The 23,753-nt window shown below is 38.5% G+C and overlaps 2 protein-coding genes and 1 long non-coding RNA gene across 4 annotated transcripts; 1 reads left to right on the forward strand and 2 right to left on the reverse strand.

Moving 5' to 3' along the window:
* Positions 1-1,060: 1,060 nt before the first annotated feature.
* Positions 1,061-13,238, reverse strand: LOC120106863 (putative GPI-anchored protein At5g19250). 2 transcript variants are annotated; one of them, XM_039119964.3, is made up of 2 exons: positions 13,049-13,238; positions 1,061-1,779 (listed from the first exon to the last, which is right to left on the reverse strand). In XM_039119964.3, the coding sequence occupies exons 1-2, from the start codon at positions 13,116-13,118 to the stop codon at positions 1,271-1,273; spliced, it is 579 nt and encodes a 192-aa protein (XP_038975892.2). In that variant the 5' UTR covers positions 13,119-13,238; the 3' UTR covers positions 1,061-1,270. The 2 variants fall into 2 exon arrangements, with proteins under 2 accessions (XP_038975892.2, XP_038975893.2); XM_039119965.3 differs by lacking the exon at positions 13,049-13,238 and adding an exon at positions 6,141-6,423.
* A 4,812-nt stretch (positions 13,239-18,050) lies between these two features.
* On the reverse strand, positions 18,051-19,988 carry LOC149751016 (uncharacterized). Its single transcript, XR_016398920.1, has 2 exons — positions 18,969-19,988; positions 18,051-18,209 (listed from the first exon to the last, which is right to left on the reverse strand). It is a non-coding gene; the product is annotated as an uncharacterized LOC149751016 (long non-coding RNA).
* Positions 19,989-21,953: 1,965 nt separating this feature from the next.
* On the forward strand, positions 21,954-23,092 carry LOC103695551 (potassium transporter 2-like). Its single transcript, XM_008776916.5, has 2 exons — positions 21,954-22,298; positions 22,397-23,092. The coding sequence occupies exons 1-2, from the start codon at positions 22,260-22,262 to the stop codon at positions 22,799-22,801; spliced, it is 444 nt and encodes a 147-aa protein (XP_008775138.4). The 5' UTR covers positions 21,954-22,259; the 3' UTR covers positions 22,802-23,092.
* Positions 23,093-23,753: the final 661 nt, after the last annotated feature.

The raw sequence follows: 23,753 nt of genomic DNA on the forward strand, positions 1-23,753 counted from the left end.
ATACTCATAGTAGTGACAAGAAAACCACAGCATTACTATGAACCGAATCACGTAAGAGAGAAGATCATACAATATTAGATATAACCCACATTCAAGATGTACATCACTATGTGGAAGAAAGTATCAGACAAGAGAACATAAATAAAACACAAGAATAGACCAGCAACTTACGCTGTTCACTAACTATGGCACTACATTCACGAGCACAGATAACACCATAATCACCTATCAACACAATAAATTACAAGTGGGTCAAAGAGATTATGTCCCCTACAAGTTGGATACACTTCTACGAGATTCTCAGCAGATGGAATTTTATATTTTGCAATCCAAACAAAGATACTGATTTTCTTCAGCTTTCCAGATCACAAGAATTCTAGATTCAATTTTGCGTTACAATATCATCATATTGCGGATGGGAAAATATTATTCTCTTTGACTGACATTATTGATCCTTGGGATTGAAAGGACTCATCTTGTGGCCAGCAGGCAGTTACAAGCAGCTAGGACGGTGGTAATGTTTTTGTGTTACCGAAGTGAGTGGAAAGAGGAACTTCATGAATGTTTTCAGAAGCTTGTGAAAAACAATGTTTAATGATACAGGCAAATTAATCAGTGGTTCCTGAACTACCAAAATTTATTCAGTGTATTCTAAAATATTTAACTAATAAGCCTAGTCATTAGGCTCGTATTGGACTTACTTTCCCTGATTGAGAAGCAATTTGGGCATAGTGATCACTACAGAACTAATTGATTGAGACACAAATACACTAGATACCCTTAAGTGCTGCCAAAACAATATTCTCTATCTCATTGAGTCGGACAACCTATGCTCAAGCTCAATTGGAATCAAAATAGATTTATATTGTAAACAATGACAAACATATGATATAATGTATCATCTTTCAATTATTTACATTTCAAGCTTAATTGAAATGAACACAAGCCAGTGGGGCAAATCCTACGCTTAGATCATTTGCTAGTCTGGGAGGCCTGAAATTCAAAAATAAAGAACAATCATATGCAGCAAACTTACATCAGCACGAAGTTGGAAATTAAGTAATGACGAAAACAGCTACGGACATTGTATAATCTTTGTAATCAAGACAGAACTGCAAAAATACAAGACAAAATCCATATTGTTGGTTCATACTTTAAACTACCATCTTTTCTACATGAAAATATAGTTTATTGTCACGGAAGATTCAAAAGCTGATGAGTAAAATTTAAATGGAGAAAACATAAAAGATTTTGACAGATGTAACACTTATCAATTCATCATGAAAATGAAAAATCCCAGCAGGAACAGCACCAATTGGTGGTGAAGAGCGACCTCAACAACTGAAGCAACTCCTGTTGCTGGTGCAAAACTACCAGTGGGCGTGTTCGTGCTCAAAACAACCACCACCCAGTCACCTTCATCAGCGATCCCAGCTCCAACAAAATGACTATCATTCAGATTTTGAGAGTATTGGGATTTTGTGAAGTTGGTCAGGACAAGATCTCGAGCTAAACCGGGTACACAAGCTGGCATTACAGCAGCATCTTGAGTGACCGTTGCATTGAGATGGCAGTGGTTCAGAAAGTCTGGATAGTTGGGGAACTGTTGCTCGGTACCAGGAACAGTATTGGAGCCTGTGGTGTTGCTGCAATCTTGACCCTTAAACTGTTTGGCCAGTTGTTCTGACAAGCACTCCGCATGTTGATTCTCCGTTAATGCTGAAAGGTTGAGGGAAGCTCTGTAGCTGTTGATACCTTTAAGAAGTTCACTGCTTGTATCTGCAAAGAAAGAGATCATGAGGCACTTCATCCATATGAAATGATGGCAGTTTAGAAACTCCTAAAAGTATGAAAGTGTTTCTGATAAATATAAAAAAATATTAGAGACAAGTTCCTGAAAGGTCATACTTGCACTAAAAAGAAATAGAAAGCAGAAAAGAGTGATAGCCCAATTGTTGCACTCCTCTCACTGGGATCAGGTTTTGTTCAAAACTCGGAATTGTTCTCCCAAATGTTTAACATGGTTGATTCTTCTATTAAATCTATGAAACAATTTGTGGAACTCCCACAATAGCCCTCTAAAGTGCATGTTTGTGTATATGCATGAGTATACTACAAGCATAGTAGAAACACACACAAAGATACATATGTATGTACATATATACATATGTGTGTGTGTGTGTGTATGTATGTATATATACATGCAAGCACATGTACATGCATGCATATACATGTATGCATATATGTTCGTACATATGTATATATCTCTCTATATATAACATACAAAAATGCATATGTATATACATACATATAGTAAGGATGGGTTGCAATAGAAATTTTGCAGACAAATACTTCTCAGTTTTTAGTCATCAAATTTCAGGTGTGGCTTTAAGATGCAGGTCAAAGCTGTAAAAGTAATAGTTCCACGGAACTTCCATAAAGTGCTCCTTCCATCAAGAAAATAAAAGAGGAGAAAACATAAAAAGAGGAGATAATGATCTTCCTGATGCTCATCTTTGCTCCAGACACTTCACCCACCTCTTCCTCCCTCTCTGAACCCCTGACAACCTTGTCTAATACTTCTCATAATCCTGAACATACAACTCCCACCAGCCCACTTCTCTTCCCCCTCCTCCCCATGATGCCCCAGCATCACTTCCTCCTTCACTCTCCCAAGTGCTAGCCCATGTTGCCGCCCTCCCCCAACCCAAATCAAGAAATGCTGAACCAGCCCATACCGGCCGGTTCAGCCAGTACCGAACTGATCCGGTTCGGCGTTAAAAAATGGTACCGGCCCTTATCAGTCCGTACCGGTCTTGAACCGGCCCATACCGAACAGTACCGGCTTGGAACCAGTGGGAACCGGTCAGTTCGCACCGGTTCCAAATTTTTTTGGACTTTTGGCTGCGTGAACCAGGCCAAACCAATAGTACTAGTTCGGTTTCGTCCAAACCAGTACCGAACCGGTCCGGTGGCCGACCGATTTGGCGATCCTTGACCCAAATCACCTCCTTTTCTCTTTGCATCCCCACACTCCCCAACCTTCCCCCATCCTTTCTCTCTATCATTTTGTACTTTAAAGTTATAATAATCATAATGCCATTTTACTCCGGCCAACAAGAAAGGTAAAGAAAAGTTAGCTGCACATCCGTCGGAGAGAGTCGAGGTCTATTCACTCAAATTCTGAGATCAGATCATCCCACAATAGTAGCTCAAGCGATAATGCATCTGGTGGCCAAGATGACACGATAGTTTATGACTCAACCTCAGGGTGATCTTCAATTAACCAATGAGTCCTAGTTCACTCATGCAACACAGTATAGAGACCATGGTGCATGATCTAGTAGAACCCATGAGAATACCATTACATATAGAAGACGGATCCTTCGAGGTCATTTAGGACACGACACTATTGATGCAAATGACTTGGCATCTAGAATAAGGTTTCTGGACGTATCCAGATCCGAATCATACATTAGATCCTATTCCACGTAGGAAGGCTATGACTCGCATAGATATGGTTCATCTGAGGAATTGTATATGAGTGGGTCTTCAAGCCTCAAGCATTTTATGGGTCGGATTTTACTGTCAGGATATTCGGATGGCCAGCCCAATGGCAGACAAAAAACTCCTTTTAGGGTACCTATCCAGGATGCACAAATTACTCCTCTCAGGTTAGCTATCTAGGAGAAACAAATTATGAGAGGATATAGAGAGAGGACCGCAATGCTCTAGGAGTCTTGGTCTGCGGTGCTAGGTCCAGACTATGAATACGATCCCGACATCCACAAGGGACATTGACGTTCGACAATATTTTAGATATCGGTACATATTTTGTACTTTAAATACATTAAAGTACTCCATTTATTGTATTGTATGTATATTTACTTATAAATATATTAACTAGTCTGCTTCAAGTCCATTTCATGGTAAAAATGAAGTCAAACCAATGATAAAATTACAAATTAGACAATAATAATTATGAAAATTATAAGCGGAAACAAAAAATTGAGAAAACAAAAAAAATAGAAACAAAGAAAAATTAAAAAATTGGCACACCAATCAACTAACTGGTATGCCATGGTGTACTGTATGTCGGAACAATACTGAACTTGTATGTACCATACTAATGACCAACTGTACAGTCTTGGTGCTGGTCGGTCAACATTGCATGTAGTATTCCGACCTAAAAAATTTCTTAAAGAATTTATCCTTAAGCTCAACAACATGCAGCGACATGAAAACAAAATAGACTCTCCCTTTTGTCCACTTTCATCAAAATCTAATGAGCATGCCTTCATCTATATCACAACTAATTACAGATCAAAGAAAACATGGCATCCTTTCCATTAATTTTCAATATGAATGGGACATTCCATGCTGAAACAAAAAAAATCAGAGAGACATTTTATTAATTAAAAATATTAAAGAAAAGATTTAACATGTTCTTTGGGACTTGTACCAGGCACCAGTGCATGCCTGCTATGATGGACCAGCATGAGCTGGCACTTGAAACCAACTAGAACAACTGAAAAGGTAAATTTATCTTGTGAGATGCATCTAAATTCTTATAGAATGAATGAAATCTTATAGACAAAAGGTAATACATAAGCACTACCATTGAAAAGCTTTCTCAAGGCTTGTATTTTCAAGAATATGGTATACATACAAATCATGGTGATAAGAGAATCCAAGTTATGAAAGAAGATGGATGAAGGTTCATGTTGTCACTGAAGCAAAGAGTTGATACCAGGAACAAAAGGGAGATCCAGCCCATATACAAGGGATAGACCAAAGTCATGCTTACATCATGGAGCACAAACTAAGTTCTTTCAAACCTGTAAAGGATCAATATCAAACTGCACCTAAAACCATCTTATAAGTTATGAAACTACAAAAAGCCAAAGACAAACAGAGTCAACATAATGTGGAGATACATCACTAAGACTATTGTTTTCCAGGACTAGGCATGCAATAGAACTAAAGACAGGTTTTTCCATTACGGCCATCAGTCATTTTTCTGTAGGGGATTTCCAAATAAAAATGGGACATTTGAGACCTTAAATTGATCTTGATTTTTATTGATTATTGAGCTGATAATGTTCTCATGTTTTCACCTGAAATTTAAGTTTTCGTTTAATGCACCGGTGCAGATAAGGTACTATTCGAAGATCTGGTTAATTTGTTGGACCTACTGAATCAGCTGCCAAGGCACATCTTGGGCTAAAGACATGCACTTGAGGCTTGTATCCCCAAACTTTGAAACTGATTTCATGCCTTCAATTGGTTAGAATATTATGATGGCAGAGAGTTAGCAATGTTGTAATGTTAGTTTGGCTTGGTCAAGGGTCTCTAATAATGTAATTAGCTCGAAAGAGTTTGCCAAGTACTACACCTGGGTTGGGGATTATTATTGTGGCTTTATATTCAGAGAAAGTTATAGCATAAATTTATGATGTAGTTTTCTTGATTTTACAAACATAAATTTTGTGCATATCAATGTCTTACTCACAAGTTAAAGAAATATAAGCAAGGGAACATTTAGTCCCGAGTCCTAATAGTCACCAATCACTCACAAGCCAAAACACATCAACAATTGCAGAAAAGAAAGCAAGATTTCCATCAAATATCTGAAGGCATCATTTTATTTATCTGATTCAACATGGACATCGATCATCCAGTCATAAACATCAAGCATCAACTAGACATAAAAGTCAAATATTTATTTCCATCTTCCATATATTTCCAAATTAGGATTTCCTTTTCTCTTTTTCCTTCCCAATATTAGAATTTTTAAATCTAGGACACATCTTTGTTATTTTGCAATGGATCCATGATCCAGCTGAATACATGAAAAAGGGCATATCCGTCACTTCAAACAGAATGAGCAGAAAAACAAAATCTAAGGAAATGTCCATTCATCTAGCCTGCAATGAAAGGGGGAGATATTACATTTTTCATCTCTCTCAAACCTATGATTAATCAATGTTTCTCCCATCAAACAAAGTTATGCTCATGCCATTACCTTGACATTATAAAAAAATTTAAATCCATAGCTAACCAAGTACATGAAACAATCCACAGTCTTTAACTTACTTCCCAGGCATATACTCAGAGAGAATAAGGGGGGATCGAATTACCATCAGATCTGGCAAAATGAAGAAGGAACACGAGGAGGAAGAAGGAGAAAATGGAGAGACGGAGACTCATTTCTGACTATGCTTCCTTTTCTTGAGAAAATAGAAAGGAGATGAAGGAGGAAAATGAGAAGGGTGGGAAAGGATGGATCTTCACTTCTTTCACACCCACTTCTTTTCTTTTATTCTATTCCTTACTTTATTTGTCTCTTTCCTTTTAGCTTTTTGTTTTTTAATCAACCACACTGAGTGGAAGGACTAGGTCGGTGCTCTGTGTCTCTTCTCTGTTGCTACTTACTCAGCAAGGGCACCAAAGCATAACCCTTTTTCCTAACAAAGAAGAAAGGGCAGTAGTAAACTACCCTTCTTTTACTCACCTTCCTTCCAGCAAAGCGACACTGCAAAGGAGCCCCATGCCATAATATCTCCAAAAGGTACGATTTGTAACGCTTACTATAAGTCTGAAGCTTGATTCATGTCTTTCTTTTTTTTTTTTTAAGAGTCTGATGGATATGCACTTGGATAAGATGTCCTCCAAGGCAGGGACTCTCAGCAGCTACCTCTTGGTTGTCATTGCCATGATAACAATATGTTACAAATTATAAAATTTAACAAAATATATGTTTTTGATTTTTTTAGCTGGATCATTCAATAAAATATTCTCATAAATGAACAAACGATAAGATGTCCTCCAAGGCAGGGACTCTCAGCAGCTACCTCTTGGTTGTCATTGCCAGGATAACAATATGTTACAAATTATAAAATTTAACAAAATATATGTTTTTGATTTTTTTAGCTGGATCATTCAATAAACCTATGATTAATCAATGTTTCTCCCATCAAACAAAGTTATGCTCATGCCATTACCTTGACATTATAAAAAAATTTAAATCCATAGCTAACCAAGTACATGAAACAATCCACAGTCTTTAACTTACTTCCCAGGCATATACTCAGAGAGAATAAGGGGGGATCGAATTACCATCAGATCTGGCAAAATGAAGAAGGAACATGAGGAGGAAGAAGGAGAAAATGGAGAGACGGAGACTCATTTCTGACTATGCTTCCTTTTCTTGAGAAAATAGAAAGGAGATGAAGGAGGAGGAAAATGAGAAGGGTGGGAAAGGATGGATCTTCACTTCTTTCACACCCACTTCTTTTCTTTTATTCTGTTCCTTACTTTATTTGTCTCTTTCCTTTTAGCTTTTTGTTTTTTAATCAACCACACTGAGTGGAAGGACTAGGTCGTTGCTCTGTGTCTCTTCTCTGTTGCTACTTACTCAGCAAGGGCACCAAAGCATAACCCTTTTTCCTAACAAAGAAGAAAGGGCAGTAGTAAACTACCCTTCTTTTACTCACCTTCCTTCCAGCAAAGCGACACTGCAAAGGAGCCCCATGCCATAATATCTCCAAAAGGTACGATTTGTAACGCTTACTATAAGTCTGAAGCTTGATTCATGTCTTTCTTTTTTTTTTTTTTAAGAGTCTGATGGATACGCACTTGGATAAGATGTCCTCCAAGGCAGGGACTCTCAGCAGCTACCTCTTGGTTGTCATTGCCATGATAACAATATGTTACAAATTATAAAATTTAACAAAATATATGTTTTTGATTTTTTTAGCTGGATCATTCAATAAAATATTCTCATAAATGAACAAACCCAGAAGTCAGAACTATTCAATTACTCTTGAATTACATGCAAATTTTATAGTTTAGTCATGATTTGTCGACAACTAGCCTATGGAAGCTTTATGTCTCACAAACTAATGATACTATATATTGTTGCTGGTGATGTTTTTGCTATTGCTTACCATTCTTGTCTCTCCCATATTTACTTTTTATGCAAATAAATATGTAAATATCTTGGAAAGCTTAAGTTCTTTGCTTTTATCATTTTGTTCTCACTCATTTGCCATTCAAATTCTTTCAGAATGTTTGGCAAAATTTCTGGATATTTCTCAAATCTGAATCTTCATCTCTACTGAACTTGTTACTGTAGTCATTGCTGGATTGGCTCTGACTCATGACAGGCTTTCAAATAGATGTTCATCAGACAAAGCAAACAAGGGTCTAGTTTCACCGAGAGACTGATTTGCATCCAAATAAGGCACCATTAATATGACATACTTGAAATCTCAGCCCTCTATATCTCAGCTGGTGTATACCAATCTGTCAAAAGATATCAGACCATATAATATCAACATGTGACTCCTATTTTATTATCCTAAACGATTTTTTTGCACGCACATTGCATGTGAAAAATCCATAATCTTGATGTAGTAATCTATTTTAAATTGTTCCAAAATATGAGAATCTAACAAGCTAGGAGATCCAAAGCTCCTTCTATAAGTTTTCCTTAGGTCAAAGGTAAGCATCCAGGAATATTTTGTAATTAAAGAGACAAATTAAATTCATACTTGAAAAGGCCATAATATGGAAAAAGGTTTCTTTTTTGTTCAAACTTCAGTAAACTTCACAGTTTTTTTAATGACAACAATGTTATTGAGATTACAAGTTTGGTCGAAATTCGTAGTTAAAAAAATTCATGCAAATTAAAACGGCGAATTAACCAATAATTTTCCTACTATACAATTAGCCTACTACTAGGCATAGACAGCTGATTGTCCTTGGGTCAATCACATGTGTGCAGATGAGAGTAATTTACTATCATAGTTCCCTATCCAGTAAATATGTTCTTAAGCCTGTTTCTGGTTGCAGTATAGAAAATCCAGAGATAGCTGTCCGTAACCTTACATATCCCTCCAAGATTCCTTTAGCCCTAGATTAAGATTAAATTGTCGTTTAATTGGAAATTGGTAGGGATAACTGAGGAGGTGGGGGAACGTGGAGAAAAAGTAAGAGAGAGAAGGAATAAGTCTCTAACTTTTGCTGGGTAAATTATTTCAACCCTGCCCGTCCCATCAAAGCAATAATTTTAACCTAGGATAAGGGGATAAGTGGCATTGACCAGGCTAATCTTATTATCCCAAAAAGTAAAGTTGTTTGTTGGGATTGAAGAATGAACTACCCCTTCTTCAGGGGTATACTGCAACCAACAAGCCCCCAAGTCTATATCTTTAAAAAACATGCCTAAAAAGAGAAAATAGAAAAATCAATCAAAAAGATCAGTGCATTTATTAGTTATTGACTTGTAAAGTAAATGATATTATTAAATAGCACAAAATTGAGATCAAAAGACATTAAGGATCCCGTATACAGATGAGACTACATCCATATAAAACTCTGCCCCATAAATATCTAATATCATAAATCAATACACATTCAAAAATGCAGAAATTAAACCAACTTCTCCATCAAATATGGAGCAGCATCATTCCATTTATCTCAAACGGACATGGATAACACTCATTTAATCATCAGAAAAGGTCAAGTCGCCATTTGATTTTTCATAAATTTCCTAACTGGGAATTTTCTTTTTCTTTTTCATTCACTATATTAGAGTTTTTAAGTCCAGGATCTCTTAAAGTATGACAGGCTCGCAGAGCAACGGCTAGCTCCTAGTTCTTTGGAGATAGAATTGATGATCCAAGAGAGGACCATGTGATTGCAACGAACCCATGACATATACAGAGGATCGGTCGAGCTTGGCTTGGGAAGAGACCCATCAATGAACTCTATTTTGTGCTTGGCACTTAATGCCCTATACATGGAATGGCTCCAGGTGGGGTAGTTATCACCATCAAGGGGCTGCGAGACCAACATGATGCCTGGGCTATCGCCATGATGGAGAAAATATGGGCTGGAATGATCAGCAGCCATATGGGGCATGGAAGCAAAGGCACTCGAGATAGAACTCGAGGATGAACTTGAAGATGACGCCACTAAAAAAATAGAAATAAAAAATAAAAATCGCTCTGATACCATGACAAATGTGAAGAAAACTAAGATTGGAGGAAGATGCTCTGTCCTTCTGTTTGTATTAATGTATGATTTGTTCAATATATACAAGAGTTTGAAATAATCAATAGCTACAACTAAGGACTAAAGAAAGAAAGAAGCAAAAGAAAGAAAGAACTAAATGAGAGAAATAGCTAGCCGTTGCTCTGCTAGCCTGTCATACTTTAAGAGGATCCATTTTTCCTTAGTTTGGCAAAATAGAATCTATGATCTATATATCCAGCCCAAAATACATGAAAAGAAGGATATCAGTTACTTCCAACAAAAAGCCAAGCAGAATAGAAAAATCTAAGGAAAATGCACCATACATATAACATGCATTAAAAGGGGAAGATTTTACAATCCCAACTCTCAAATTTATGATCAATCAATCCTTCTTCTACCAGACAAAATTGTGCCAATTCGCACATACAAACTTCCCTGGAGCATAACTTTGATATATGATGTCTGTTTATGGTTTATTTTTCTCTTTCTTCAAATTGAGTAACTTCTCAAGATCTATGGCATGGTGACTCACCAACAGGCCTATCAGCCTTCAAATAACCCCATTTTGAGGCTGTTTAGGCCTCCAAAAAAGCCCTGTCAAACCAACTTTTATCGTTTTTGGAAAATTTTAATCGATCTGTATCTTCCAATATAAGAGGAATAGGTGATACGATAGAAAGCAATGTTGATGTAGAAGTTAAGATCTAGCTTCAGAAGATTTTAGGATTTCCAATGATTATTCTTACCAGTCACTGGCTATTTCAGGAAATTCTGACTTCTTTTAACTAGAAGAGGACAGAATTTTCCTAATAGTAAGTGACTAGCCGAAACTAGACTGAGTGAATCCTTTGAAAGATTGGATTTTAAATCAAGGAATTGGATGAAGATTACAAAAACAGTACAATATTTTGTTGCGAAGGATATATTTTATTTTAATATGAGAAAAGGGGTTTCTAGTGACCATATATCCCTATTATCTAAATTTTACTTTGCTAGGAAGAAGAAAGAGTTGATTTTGTGGTTGAGGAGAAAAAATTTTGGAACTAAATCCTTTGGATTTTAAATTGAGAGATTGGATAAGGACTAAAAAGACTATATTCACTGTACAATGCATCAAATTACATTGTTAATAATAGATTTTAATGTGAGAGAAGATACGTAGACTAGCCATATGCTAATATAAGTTTTACTATGAGAGGAACAACTAAGACTTGATTTCTTGATTTTGGTTCATGAGTAGTTATATTAGTAAATCTTGAAATTTTTTGCTTAGATTCTCATATCTATCTCTCAATGTGCAACTGCAAAATACAATCTTGAAAGTTCCTCTTTCTCTTGTTTGGTCTTGAAGATGCTTTCTCCTTTCATGTTGCAAGTCAAATGGCAAAGTGCCAAATTAAAGTCTGAGGCATCATGCTTCATACACATGCTTTGTTTTCTGTGGTGTATCTCTAAACTCTAGTGGAGGTTCCATCTCAAACACCAAACCTATTTTTCTTGTACTTTATTTCTCCTGTTATTGTTCTTTATTTGATGGGTAAGTTTGGATCAAATATTATCATCATCGATGATAACTTAAAAAACCTGTAATTCTTAATTGGAGATCAGTAGATCTAAGTAGACTTAACATTCTATCAGGTAGAGTCTCAATAATCTGAGGTGGTGGAGGTTCTTCTCTACTTTTGTTACTTTTAAATATGTATTGATCTAAAGCTTTCCAGGAGATCTAGATTGAAGGACGTGATTGCATTTTTTGATGAGTTCATAAATTTAGCTATTTCTTTTTACCTACCTGTCTTCATTTCCTGAAAGTTTTGTCCATTTTCCTCTTCAAGTATTCTGCTACATTATTTTTCATGGTGCAACCATATATGTTTGGCCCACACCTTGTAAAGGAAGAAGAGGGTCTGAATCCCCTCCAGTACAACTTTTGTACTCAAGAGTTTAGTAGCACCTGGATTTTTGCCACATTATGTGCACCTAGGTCAGACGGTCTCTAGAGAATTAAGATGTGGACATAGCATCCAAAGTAGTGAGAGCCTAAAATCAGCTAATGGGAAGAGCCATCCATCATCCACGCCATTAGTAGCCCCACTGCTGGACTTCATGTTTCTCCTTGCAGCCTTCTATCTTCCATGCTCTGTTTTTTCGTCCATTGTTTTAGAAAAATTTTCTTCAAAATAAACTTTAATAGCATTGAACCATCCATATTTTGCTTAATGGAGAAGGAGAAGAAAAAGTCCCTAAGTTTATATATCTATCAAACATGCCTAGAGAAAGGTCAGTGCATTTATAATATTAGTTACTAACACATAAAGTGAAAGATATTATCAAATAGCAAACAATTAAGATTAGAAGACATTAAGGATCACATGTAGAGCAGCGACTACATCAACAGAAAACTTTGTCCCGTCGACATCTAATATCATAAATCAAAGAATTTTAAGCAAGAAGACAAAATATCGGACTAATAAGTCCCAGCAGTCACCATTCACTTACAACCAATACACATTCAGAAATGCAGAAAAGAAACCAACTTTTCCATCAAATATGGATAAACATCATTCCATTTTATCTCAAATGGACATGGATATCAATCATTAAATCATCAGAAAATGTCGCATATCCATTTCATCTTTCATAAACTTCCCAACTGGGATCTTCCATTTCTTTTTCATTCCCAATGACAGTTTTCAAATCCAAGATCCATTTTCCTTACATGAAAAAAATGAGCAGAAAAGCAAAAATCTGAGGAACCATACATCTAGCGTGCACCGAAAGGGGAAAACTTTTCATTTCCCATCTCACCTCAAATGTATGATCAATCAATGACAAACTTATGCTGTAAACCAAAAGAAAAGAGAAAAAAAATACCGACAAAAACTTATGCCAATGCCATTACATCAACAGTATAAAACAAACTAAATTCATCGCAAGCAAAATACGAAAAACGATCCACATTGCAGGCGTATATTTAGAGTGTGAGAGGGGGGATTGAATTGCTTACCATCAGATCTGGCAAAATGAAGAAGGAAGGCGAGGAGGAAGAAGGAGAAGACGGAGAGGCGAAGACCCATTTTTCAGCGTTCCTTCCTTCGTCTTTTGTCAGAGAAAGTAGAAAAGAGTAGAAAGAGGGGGAGGACGATGAGACTGGGGTGGTAAGAAGGCCGGATCTCCATCGCTGTCACGCCAACTTCCTTCCTTTTTTCTTAACTACGCTGAGTCCTATTGTCGGTTTGGTGGATTACGTACAGTGTACTGCAGGCAAAACTGGACACGGGTGTGAGAACGTGTCTGAAAAACGAATTGTATGCTTTGGTCTAAAAAAACCTGCACCGATGATTAAAACAGCAACCCTAATCAGCTTAATATATTTGAGGGCCTAAGGCGAACTCACTAAACAAAATCTTTTTCCTTTCGGTTTTATCTTTGAGGCCTTTTCTGCAGTTGGCCAGCCTAAGGTGAACTCACTAAGCGGGCTTTTTCCTCTGTTTTGTCTTTAAGGCTTTCTCTGCAGTATGTCTTTTTTGGACTGGGGCCTTAGGCGATCACCTCAGTCACCCTGATCCTAACAAATAATACCATAAATTTCAAATGGCCAAGTTCATCGCCGACCTAATTGCATAGGCCAAGGCTTGACATCTCACTAAAAAGAGCTAAAGAGAAATTATTATCTAATTTTTCAGTGCTATATAAATATTCAAGATATTCTCAATGCACAATAGATATAAAACTAAACATATGCTTGCACGAATCCTTACATGTTCTCTGTTTCCAAGCCCCAGCATCATCACGAGACTAAAGTTCTTAATATGATCTAATCAAATTTTCAAACCGACAACCCTATGGTTAGCCCCAAAAGAATATGCACTTCAATGTCCCTTTCAACTTAGGTTATGAACTAGATACATTCTAATACTTTTTATATCAATCTAGGATTGCACTGTAAAAAGCTAGCTAGAAATTATTTGGATTCCTTGTATAAGTATCAACATATAATCAATGTCGGACTAAGGATATGCCTACATGTTCTCACGTAGTCTCTCTATTTTAAGCATGCCTGGTTGACCAGATCCAATTCAATCAAATTCGCAAGCACCAGGATCAGCCAAGTGATCAACTCCAAAATCTGTGCTGCAACGTCCCAAAGTCCACAGAGGGAATTAGGCTGAATCTATTCCGATACTATTTATAACGATCTAGGATCTTATGCAAAAAGACTAATCCAAAATTATTATTTGAGTTTTTTGGCATTATAAAAATACTTAAGATTTCTTCGGTATACAACCGATATGGGACTAAACAAACACCCAAGCAGGTCCATGTACCCAAGCTTCTTAAACAATGCCTAAATCCCAACACAATGCTACAAGGTCTGCGCCCATTTCTGGGCCAATTGCTGATTTGCAAGTGTAGATCTATGACATTTAATGAGTTATACCTAGCTCAAGCTCTAATAAATAAGTCATTTACTTAGGAGCTAAACTTAGGTGAATCATGACTAACCCATTTAAGTGTGGGAAGAGTACAAGGTCTCCCAAGACGTTCGTATCTATTTTTTTTGAATGGGATGGGGAAGTTTAACTGATATCAAAGTGTGGGTGGAATCAAATCCAAATCAATATTATAAAGCACCAACTGATGGAAATGTAGATCACCTCAAAAGAACTCAAATAAACCATAAGTAATTTAATTTTACTGAAACAACCAGTTTTGATATGTACCTCTTCAACGTTGTTTTCTAATCGGTCCGAGGCGTGTAGTCACTGTCTTTGAAAGAGATTTGCCTCCTTATGTGCACTGGATTCTGACGATCCCTCCCTAAGATACAACGGACCGTTGAATTTATAGACGTGTACAGTACTATAAATTCTCTTGAACTTGGCAGGGTATTTTCAGTATGCTCGTACATAATAGTTTAGTGGGAGATGAAGAAAAGATCGAGAAAGAAAGAAAATAGGGCTTGAAAGGCCTTTCTCTTTTTTCTTCTGCTTAAAATCGTAAAGAAAAACCAAGAAAATATCACCGCTAGGAAGATAAGAATGAGAGCGCCTGTCTCTCTCCCTCTCGGTTACTTTTTGGGCTTCACATGAAGAAACCAACGTCTCTCTATTCAAGATGGTTTTGAAACTGCCGTCCATTGATTTCTTCAATGGGTAGAGCAATCAAGTTGATAGCCATTGAGTTCTTCAACGGAAAAGACTTTAAGGACGAGGCAATAAAGGTTTGTAACGGTTGTTCTCAAATTTCAAAAAAACTTCTTAAATTCCCCACCATTTTTGAAATTTCAAAAAAATTTGAGATAATTTTAAAAATGACAGAAATTTTGAAAATTCAAAGTATGAACAATCAGTACACTTAGCTTTCGATGAAAGATGTCTTCCGAACTTGAATCTTCATCTAGTTAGTATTTCGTCATCCACGCCGGTCCGAAGTAAACAAAGTCTTGAACTTAGACTTTATGTATAGATTTTGAGAATACCGAACACTAAGAGTTGACCCTACATGTGAGTTCCATCGGGGTAGCGCATTACGGTCGTACACAAGTATCTTATTTTGTGAGTGTCTCTTAGAGAACAAGCCTTAATTCTCTATTTAACTGCGGCCCCACAGTCATACTCACATCGGTGATATCTTCAAAGGTATACTGCAACTCTATACCTTGCTATAATAGCCTTGATATCATTAAGGCATTACGTCATCCTCCTGTCCAGTGTAGTTGAGCACCTGCTCCATAGAGATGGATAGTAAACCGAGTTCACTTTAAATTTGGTTAGGTGATCTATATTTCCATCAATTTTGAAAGAGATTCACCTCCTTACGTGCACTGATTTCTGGCGATCCCTCCCCAAGATACAATGGACCGTTGAATTTGTAGACGTGCACAATACTACAAATTCTCTTGAACTGATGCATAGTACTGTAAATTCTCTTGAACTCGGCAGGGTATTTTTTATATGCTCGTACACGATAGTTTGGTGGGACATGAAGAAAGGATAGAAAAGGAAAAAAAATAGGGCTTGAAAGGCCTTTATTTTTTTTTCTGCTTGAAACCGTAAAGAAAAATCAAGAAAATATCACCGCTAGGAAGACAAGAATGAGAGCGCCTGTCTCTCTCCCTCTCGGTTACTTTTTGGGCTTCATATAAATAGATGTTGGAGCCCAACGTCTCTCTATTCAAGATGGTTTTGAAACTGCCATTCGTTGATTTCTTCAACGGGCAGAGCAATCAAGTTGATAGCCGCTGAGTTCTTCGGGAAAGAATTTTAAGGACCAGGCAATAAAAGTTTGTAACGGTTGTTCTCAAATTTCAAAAAAAACTTCTTACATCAACTGACTTCATGAACTCAACTAATTATTAAGGCTTTCATACACTAGCGTCAGGTACATGATATGCACATGAAACGAAGCATAGCTATGATATTTTCCAAAATAAACTTTTATATTTATATTTCAAAACTATTTCCAAAAAATTTACTTTACTTTTATAATTTTACATATATGTAAATAGAATTAGAATACATATTTTACCTTAACTTCTTGCAAAAGGATTTAACAATTTTGACACTAATAATAGGCTATCCAAATGGTTGAACATTATGTACACTGCAAAATATATCTAGAAACCAAAATTCATATATTTTGGTGTTCTCTAATGCATGCATCAAATTGATATAAAAATGAATGGGAGAGTCATCTTTCAATGCCAGCGAAGTTGGAACCTTTACCCTAGCAGGAGCAACAATGGGAGACGTTCAAGCCAATGAGCCAAAGTCTAGTTGGCAAAAAATAGTTGATTGAAGTCCAAGCAGAGGGAGATAATTTCTACTTCAAGTGTACATCTGGTTCGCGATCAGGATTGAAATCAAAATTGAAATGGATTAGAATGGAAATCAGAATGGCCGAATTCTCCGACGCGTTTGATCCGTGGCTAAAATTGAAATTGAAATTGGAATGGAATTTGAATATTAATGGAGAGTCCGGATTAGATTTTGGCAGATTAGGGGCATTCTTATTCACCTCTGGAATCATAATAGGAATGAAAATCCCCTCAACCAAACAGTTGAAACGAAAGCCACTCATTCCCATTCTCATTGCTGAGCCCAACTCTCCCCATACAAACATAGCAACATTGATAAGAATCAAATTGTATTATAGCATGCTGAACTTTTCACAATGTATAATTCATCGGCTAATTGCTAAATTGCATTTATATTGACCATCTATATAATGATATCCACAAATTCTAAAATACTTCAATTAGGAAAAGACATCAGACCACTAGATCTCATGAGCATATATTTTATTTAAGATTATATTCCAATCAACTAGGGGGTGCCAATCTTATAAAATAACACATTGCCTCATTGCTTTGACACATGAAAAAATTTCAAGGTAGACAATGCGCTAGCTGAAGCATCAAATGAAGGATGAGGATTAAGTGAGAACTAAATACTAACGTACAACACAAAAAAGGAATCCATGGGACAAGTTTCGTTCAAAACTCAAATCCAAACACAGATAAACTACATAGTATAAGCAATCATTATTGTCACGCCCCCGCCTCTGCGAGGCACGTGAGGCACCCAGTGCCCACGTGGGGGCCACATGAGGGGGGAACACGGGGCTCCCCTGCCAGATATTGTCCGGTTCTGGGTGGCAGCTGGGTTAGGAGTTTGCTCGGCTGGCTGCCTGGCAACTCCTCTCCCTCTTGATCCTCTCCTCCGAGCTGCAATATTTGCCAAGACTTCATTCTCTCTGTTCCTCATTTTCACCTATAAAAAAAATATTAGCATAATTCAATTAACTAATTTTTTTTTTTTATTTTGAATATGCCGAATTTAATTTAACGGGACTTAACTACCCATTTTCCTTACTAAAACTTTTTTTTTTTATACCCTTTATTAAACCTGGCTCTGATACCACTAAATGTCACGCCCCAAATCTGGATCATGACACAGCCGTGCTATTGCTAACTTATGCACACAATAACACGAAGCCACATAAAATTTCATAATAAAAATAAATAGTTTCATTTACTAATGTCATAACATTAGTGAAGAAGTTGGAACAGTACAGAGCTTCTAAAATCTGATTATTACATAACATTTTCAATTACCCCAACCCTGAATAACATCAAGCTCCCTGCTCCTAGTGGTCTTAATCATCTGTAGGAAAAAAAGTAGATAAAAAGGTATGAGCTACACAGCTCAGTAAGTAACCAGGTACTATCTTATTGGATCAAGTACAATTATGCCAATGCAGTGATTAAAAAGCCAACAGTTGATGTAAAATAAAATATTTTATAGATGATATACACAAATCAGGTCATAAAGCAATGCATGTTCTATCCATAAAAATTCATAATCATGATAATGCAAGTCATATAAAAATATTGCCATTTATCCATACTTTATAAAACATACTCTCAGACGGATGTGCTGCTATGGTCACTATAATCCCGTGACAGGGCCTGTTAATCTTAGTCGACTAATTCTGTTATTCGTTACCAACTTTAACCCGTTGGCAGAGGGCCTGTTATTCTTTGGATGCTAGCTCCAGGGTGTCGACTGGCCTCTATTTCTAGAGGTGGTCATAGCTATCTGAGAGTTCATAAATCATATTCTTTTTCTGTCATAAATCATAATCATCATAAATAGGTTTGAAAATGATAAATGGTATTATATAATTTAAAATGCATAAACATGCCTCAAATATCATTTTTCATACAGTCTAACATAATCATAATTTCATAACTCATACACCATCAAATATTCATGAAGGATGCTCTTTAATCAAATTCATGAATTACATGCAATCATATACTTGATCCTAGTTTTGAGAAAAATATATCATAAGCAATACATTTTCATAATGATGAATAACAGTAATTTAAAAACTTTAAGATCAGTGCCAAGGTTACTTACAGCAATATGCTTTCCAATTTCTTACGTCCGGGTGACAAATCCTTGATCACCTAAATAAATCACATAGGGGTCACATTATTCTCTATTTATTTCATAATTTTCTAATTTATCATAACATGAATTTACTTGCTTGGATCTCAAGTCCAATTTATTTAATTTAGAGCCCTTGGCCTCGATTTAGAACCAGATTGGGTTCACGTAGGTCAATTGGGTCTTTAATTAAAGAATTGGGCTCGGTTCCTGATTGGGTCTAGCCCTATCGGGTCAATTTGGTCTTCTGATTATGTTATTGGGCTCAATTTCAAGTCCAATTAAGTTTAATTTTGGTCCAGGGTCAATGTGGCTCATCTAGGCTTGAGTCAGGGTCAGCCCAAAGTCAATTCGGTCTCAATTTAGTTAAACTGGTTTTGAATTGGGCTTGATTCATATTCAATTTGGGTCTGCTGAGACTAACTCAGCTTAATTAGGTTCATATCCAACTCAATTGGGTTTAATTTGGTTCGGATTTAACCCAATTTATAGTTTGGGTTCGTCCGGACTTAGCCTAATCTGACTGGGCTCGGTTTTAATCAAATTTGGCTAAACCCTTTTTTTTTTATTTTATTTGGGCCTAACAGGTTCGGATCCGTACCCGGATCAGACCCGTTAGGTCGGACCCGTTAAGGGTCTCTCACTTCTTCTTTTTTTTTTTTTTCTTTCCTTTCCTTTCCTTTTCTTTTTCTTTTCTTTTTCTTCTTTTCTTCTTTTTCTTTTCTTCCTTCTTCCTTCTTCCTTCCCGAACCTTCTTCTCCCATTTTTTTTTTTCTTTCTTTTTCTTCTCCTCCTCTTCTCTTCTCCCGATTTCTCCTTCCCCCTTTTCTTCCCATTTCTTCTCCCATGGAGGGAGGAGGGCGAGCTCGGGAGGAACGGGCAGCGGCCGATGGCGCCCGGCGGCCGGCCCGCGGCGCCCACGGCCACACCCGCGGCCGTGCCCGTGGTCGTGCTCGGGGGCGCATCGGCGGCCCGCGGCCGCGTCTGCCTCCCGCTGCCGGGCATATGACTCGTTCCAGAGCCTGGGCATATGAGGCGGGTGTCTCCAAATCCTACAGACGCGTTTTGGGTGGAAAACAAAACCGGGGAGGGGTGAAGGACGCTTGCGTGAAGCCCCAGAACCGGACAATATCTGGCAGGGGAGCCCCGTGTTCCCCCCTCATGTGGCCCCCACGTGGGCACTAGGTGCCTCACGTGCCTCGCAGAGGCGGGGGCGTGACATTTGGTATCAGAGCCGAGGACGGCTCTTGTCCGATGGTGGGAAGGGTGTGAGGCCCAATAGTCCCACATCGGAAAGACTCGTTCTAGAGCCTGGGCATATGAGGCGGGTGTCTCCTAATCCTGCAGACGCGTTTTGGGTGGAAAATAAAATCGGGGAAGGGTGAAGGACGCTTGCGTGAAGCCCCGGAACTGGACAATATCTGGCAGGGGAGCCCCGCGGTCCCCCCTCATGTGGCCCCCACGTGGGCACTGGGTGCCTCACGTGCTCCGCAGAAGCGGGGGCGTGACATTTGGTATCAGAGCCAGGTTTAATAAAGGGTATAAAAAAAAAAAGTTTTAGTAAGGAAAATGGGGAGTTAAGTCCCGTTAAATTAAATTCAGCATATTCAAAATAAAAAAAAAAATTAGTTAATTGAATTATGCTAATATTTTTTTTATAGGTGAAAATGAGGAACAGAGAGAATGAAGTCTTGGCAAATATTGCAGCTCGGAGGAGAGGAGCAAGAGGGAGAGGAGTTGCCAGGCAGCCAGCCGAGCAAACTCCTAACCCAGCTGCCACCCAGAACCGGACAATATCTGGCAGGGGAGCCCCGTGTTTCCCCCTCATGTGGCCCCCACGTGGGCACTGGGTGCCTCACGTGCCTCGCAGAGGCGGGGGCGTGACATTTGGTATCAGAGCCGAGGACGGCTCTTGTCCGATGGTGGGAAGGGTGTGAGGCCCAATAGTCCCACATCGGAAAGACTCGTTCCAGAGCCTGGGCATATGAGGCGGGTGTCTCCAAATCCTGCAGACGCGTTTTGGGTGGAAAACAAAACCGGGGAGGGGTGAAGGACGCTTGCGTGAAGCCCCAGAACCGGACAATATCTGGCAGGGGAGCCCCGTGTTCCCCCCTCATGTGGCCCCCACGTGGGCACTAGGTGCCTCACGTGCCTCGCAGAGGCGGGGACGTGACAATTATATTTGTCGACTTAAGAATGAATGACCTAACAACTAATCTTATGCATGTTAGGTTGTTTAAATTTAATATTTTATGCATTTTCCCATATATTTTGTTGATACTATAATCAGTATTCCATGAGAACCTAAAGAGGTTCAATCTTTTACTTCTGACTTATTTAAGATACTCTCTAAAGTTTCTGGAAAGAAACATTAAGTAGCATATTTATGCAAATCCACGAAATTCAGTGAAATAAGTAAATGGATTCATCCATTTCTATCACTGGTAGCTGAATTATTATGCATACATCGGAATAAGTCATCTTTTGAACCTTCAAAATAGAGCTTTAGGTTCATGGGCATGAAGTAAATGACAAACCTGCAATGAGCTATAAAAATGCAATGCAACACTTGGAGGCTCGAATAGAGCCATCTTCTCTGCCATAGATCCAATGATACTAGGTTTATATATCCCTAGAGATTAAGGCTGCAAATAGATCAGGTTGACCCGTGACCCAATCCAACCCGACCTGTTTAGACCCGATCCAACCTGAATTTTAGGACCTGTGAGGCCGGATTGGGTCCTAATTTGGACCAGTTCTATTTTTTGAGTCGGATCTGCGTCAACCCAATCTCGATCCGATCTGGACTCGACCCGACCCATTTTTTTTTGGGTCAAGTTTGGATGGTTTACCAAAAGAAATTCGATCCGATCCGATCCGACCCGCACTCGGATTACGGATTACTCATTTAGACCCGCTGGCGGAAAGCGCTCCCCTTCTTTCTTTCTTCCTTTCTTTCTCTCTCTCTCTCTCTCTCTCTCTCTCTCTCTTTCTTTCTTCTTCTGCTGCTGCTGCTTCTCACCCTCCCTGGATGATCCTCCGATCCCCATTTGACCCTCAGCTCCAAAATTTCACCTACCGCTACCAAAGCCCATAAAAATTAAAACAGTTTCCCCCAAACCCAACTCCCTCCCCTCTCCTTTTCCCCTCTCGAGCTTCTCACTACCCCATCATTTAGCTGGGAATTCTTTCTTTCCCATCGACGCGTTCTCTGGAAAAACTCAATGTGTTTTCCAAGATATTGAGACCTCTCCGCTTGCCATGGATCTCGAGGGTGGCATCTACTCCAGTCCCTCCAAGGTAAGCTGGATTCCTCATCTGTTCCCTGTCTCATCTCATCTCATCACATCATCTAGTTTTCATGCGCTGATAAGGATTCGAGGGCTGGGTGATGACAGAGGGATTCTTGGAGGGCGGTGTTAACTTTGGCGTACCAGAGCCTGGGGATGGTGTACGGGGACCTGAGCACGTCGCCGCTGTACGAGTACAAGAGCACCTTCGCGGGGGACATCCAGCACTCGGAGACTAACGAGGAGATCTACGGCATGCTCTCCTTCGTCTTCTGGACCCTCAACCTCTTCCCGCTCCTCAAGTACGTCTTCATCGTGCTCCAAGCCGATGACAACGGCGAGGGCGGCACCTTCGCACTCTACTCCCTCCTCTGCCGCCACGTTCGCGTCGGCTTCCTCCACAGCAGCCAACTCGCCGATGAGGAGCGGACCGGACCCGGACTCGAACCCGAACCCGACTTGAATTATTCAGGTTGGGTCTGGAACTACGTAGACCCAATCAAATCTGAATAATTCGTTGAATGAAAATTATAGTTGTGGACGCGATCCGACCTGATCCGATCTTCAATTAGGTCAGATTTGAGTCTAAAACTAAGACCCGAGCGAAAAACCGGATCGGATCGGGGTCACTTAAGACCCGATCCGATCTATTTGCATCCCTACTAGAGATGGAGCATACAATTGAAAGGATTACATAGTCGCAACTAATTGAGGCTTTTATTTTTTTATGGTAAAGGAGGCAAAGCCACCAGTTTCTATTGAGGAGAACACACTAAAAATTTATGTAGAGGATGAACCTCTTGACTTGCTGTACTCAAGTGAAGCGCCTTTCTTTAGACACCTATACAAGAGAAATCAACAAAAATAACCAAATGCATCTAATAAAAGATATTAAAATTTAAAAAAAAAAATGAAAAGAAGAATGTTGAAGCATATTTTTGAGATAATTGTTAGCAAAGTATAATTATTCATGATGCCATAGTATGTGAAGAAAAGAAAAATGTAAGGGCATGACTTTAGGACTGGAAAGGCCCTTTGAGCTTCTTTCTTCCAGTGGTCACGGCTTGCATCCACGGGTGCAAACAAACCAAGTGAAGCTGAGCTGATCATCAGGTTGCGTGGGCTTAGTTTGATATGTAACAATGGTGGTAATTTATGACCTTACCCCGAAATAACCCAATTTAAGGGAGTTCAGGTTTTTGGGAAAATTAGTTCGGGTCATATGAACCAATTTGACCTCCTTGTTAAAATGAGTCAAGAATCCTGACACATTCAACTCGCTTAGACCTATTTAATAGCTGGGTTGCATGGATACAATTATAACCCAAATCTAATTAAGACATGCTTAGTCCATTTAATTGTTTAAGATTCATTGCTTAAACTTATTTGACTTGACTCAACTTATTTATTAAAAGGATTATGCAAGTCAGGTTGAGTTAGCTATCTAATAAAAAGATTGGGTTTG

Source organism: Phoenix dactylifera, chromosome 17 (assembly GCF_051530095.1).
Source record: "Phoenix dactylifera cultivar Ajwa chromosome 17, Ajwa_hap1_PhDact_Kaust_v1.1, whole genome shotgun sequence".
Lineage (NCBI taxonomy): Eukaryota > Viridiplantae > Streptophyta > Magnoliopsida > Arecales > Arecaceae > Phoenix > Phoenix dactylifera.

Bases quoted from the DNA above. Each gene is read 5' to 3' on its own strand.
- LOC120106863 (XM_039119964.3), bottom strand. From the start codon at position 13,118: ATGGGTCTTCGCCTCTCCGTCTTCTCCTTCTTCCTCCTCGCCTTCCTT. The intron at 1,780-13,048 runs GTAAGCAATTCA...CTTTCTTTGCAG, and splicing joins TCATTTTGCCAGATCTGATG to ATACAAGCAGTGAACTTCTT.
- LOC103695551 (XM_008776916.5), top strand. From the start codon at position 22,260: ATGGATCTCGAGGGTGGCATCTACTCCAGTCCCTCCAAG. The intron at 22,299-22,396 runs GTAAGCTGGATT...GGGTGATGACAG, and splicing joins TCTACTCCAGTCCCTCCAAG to AGGGATTCTTGGAGGGCGGT.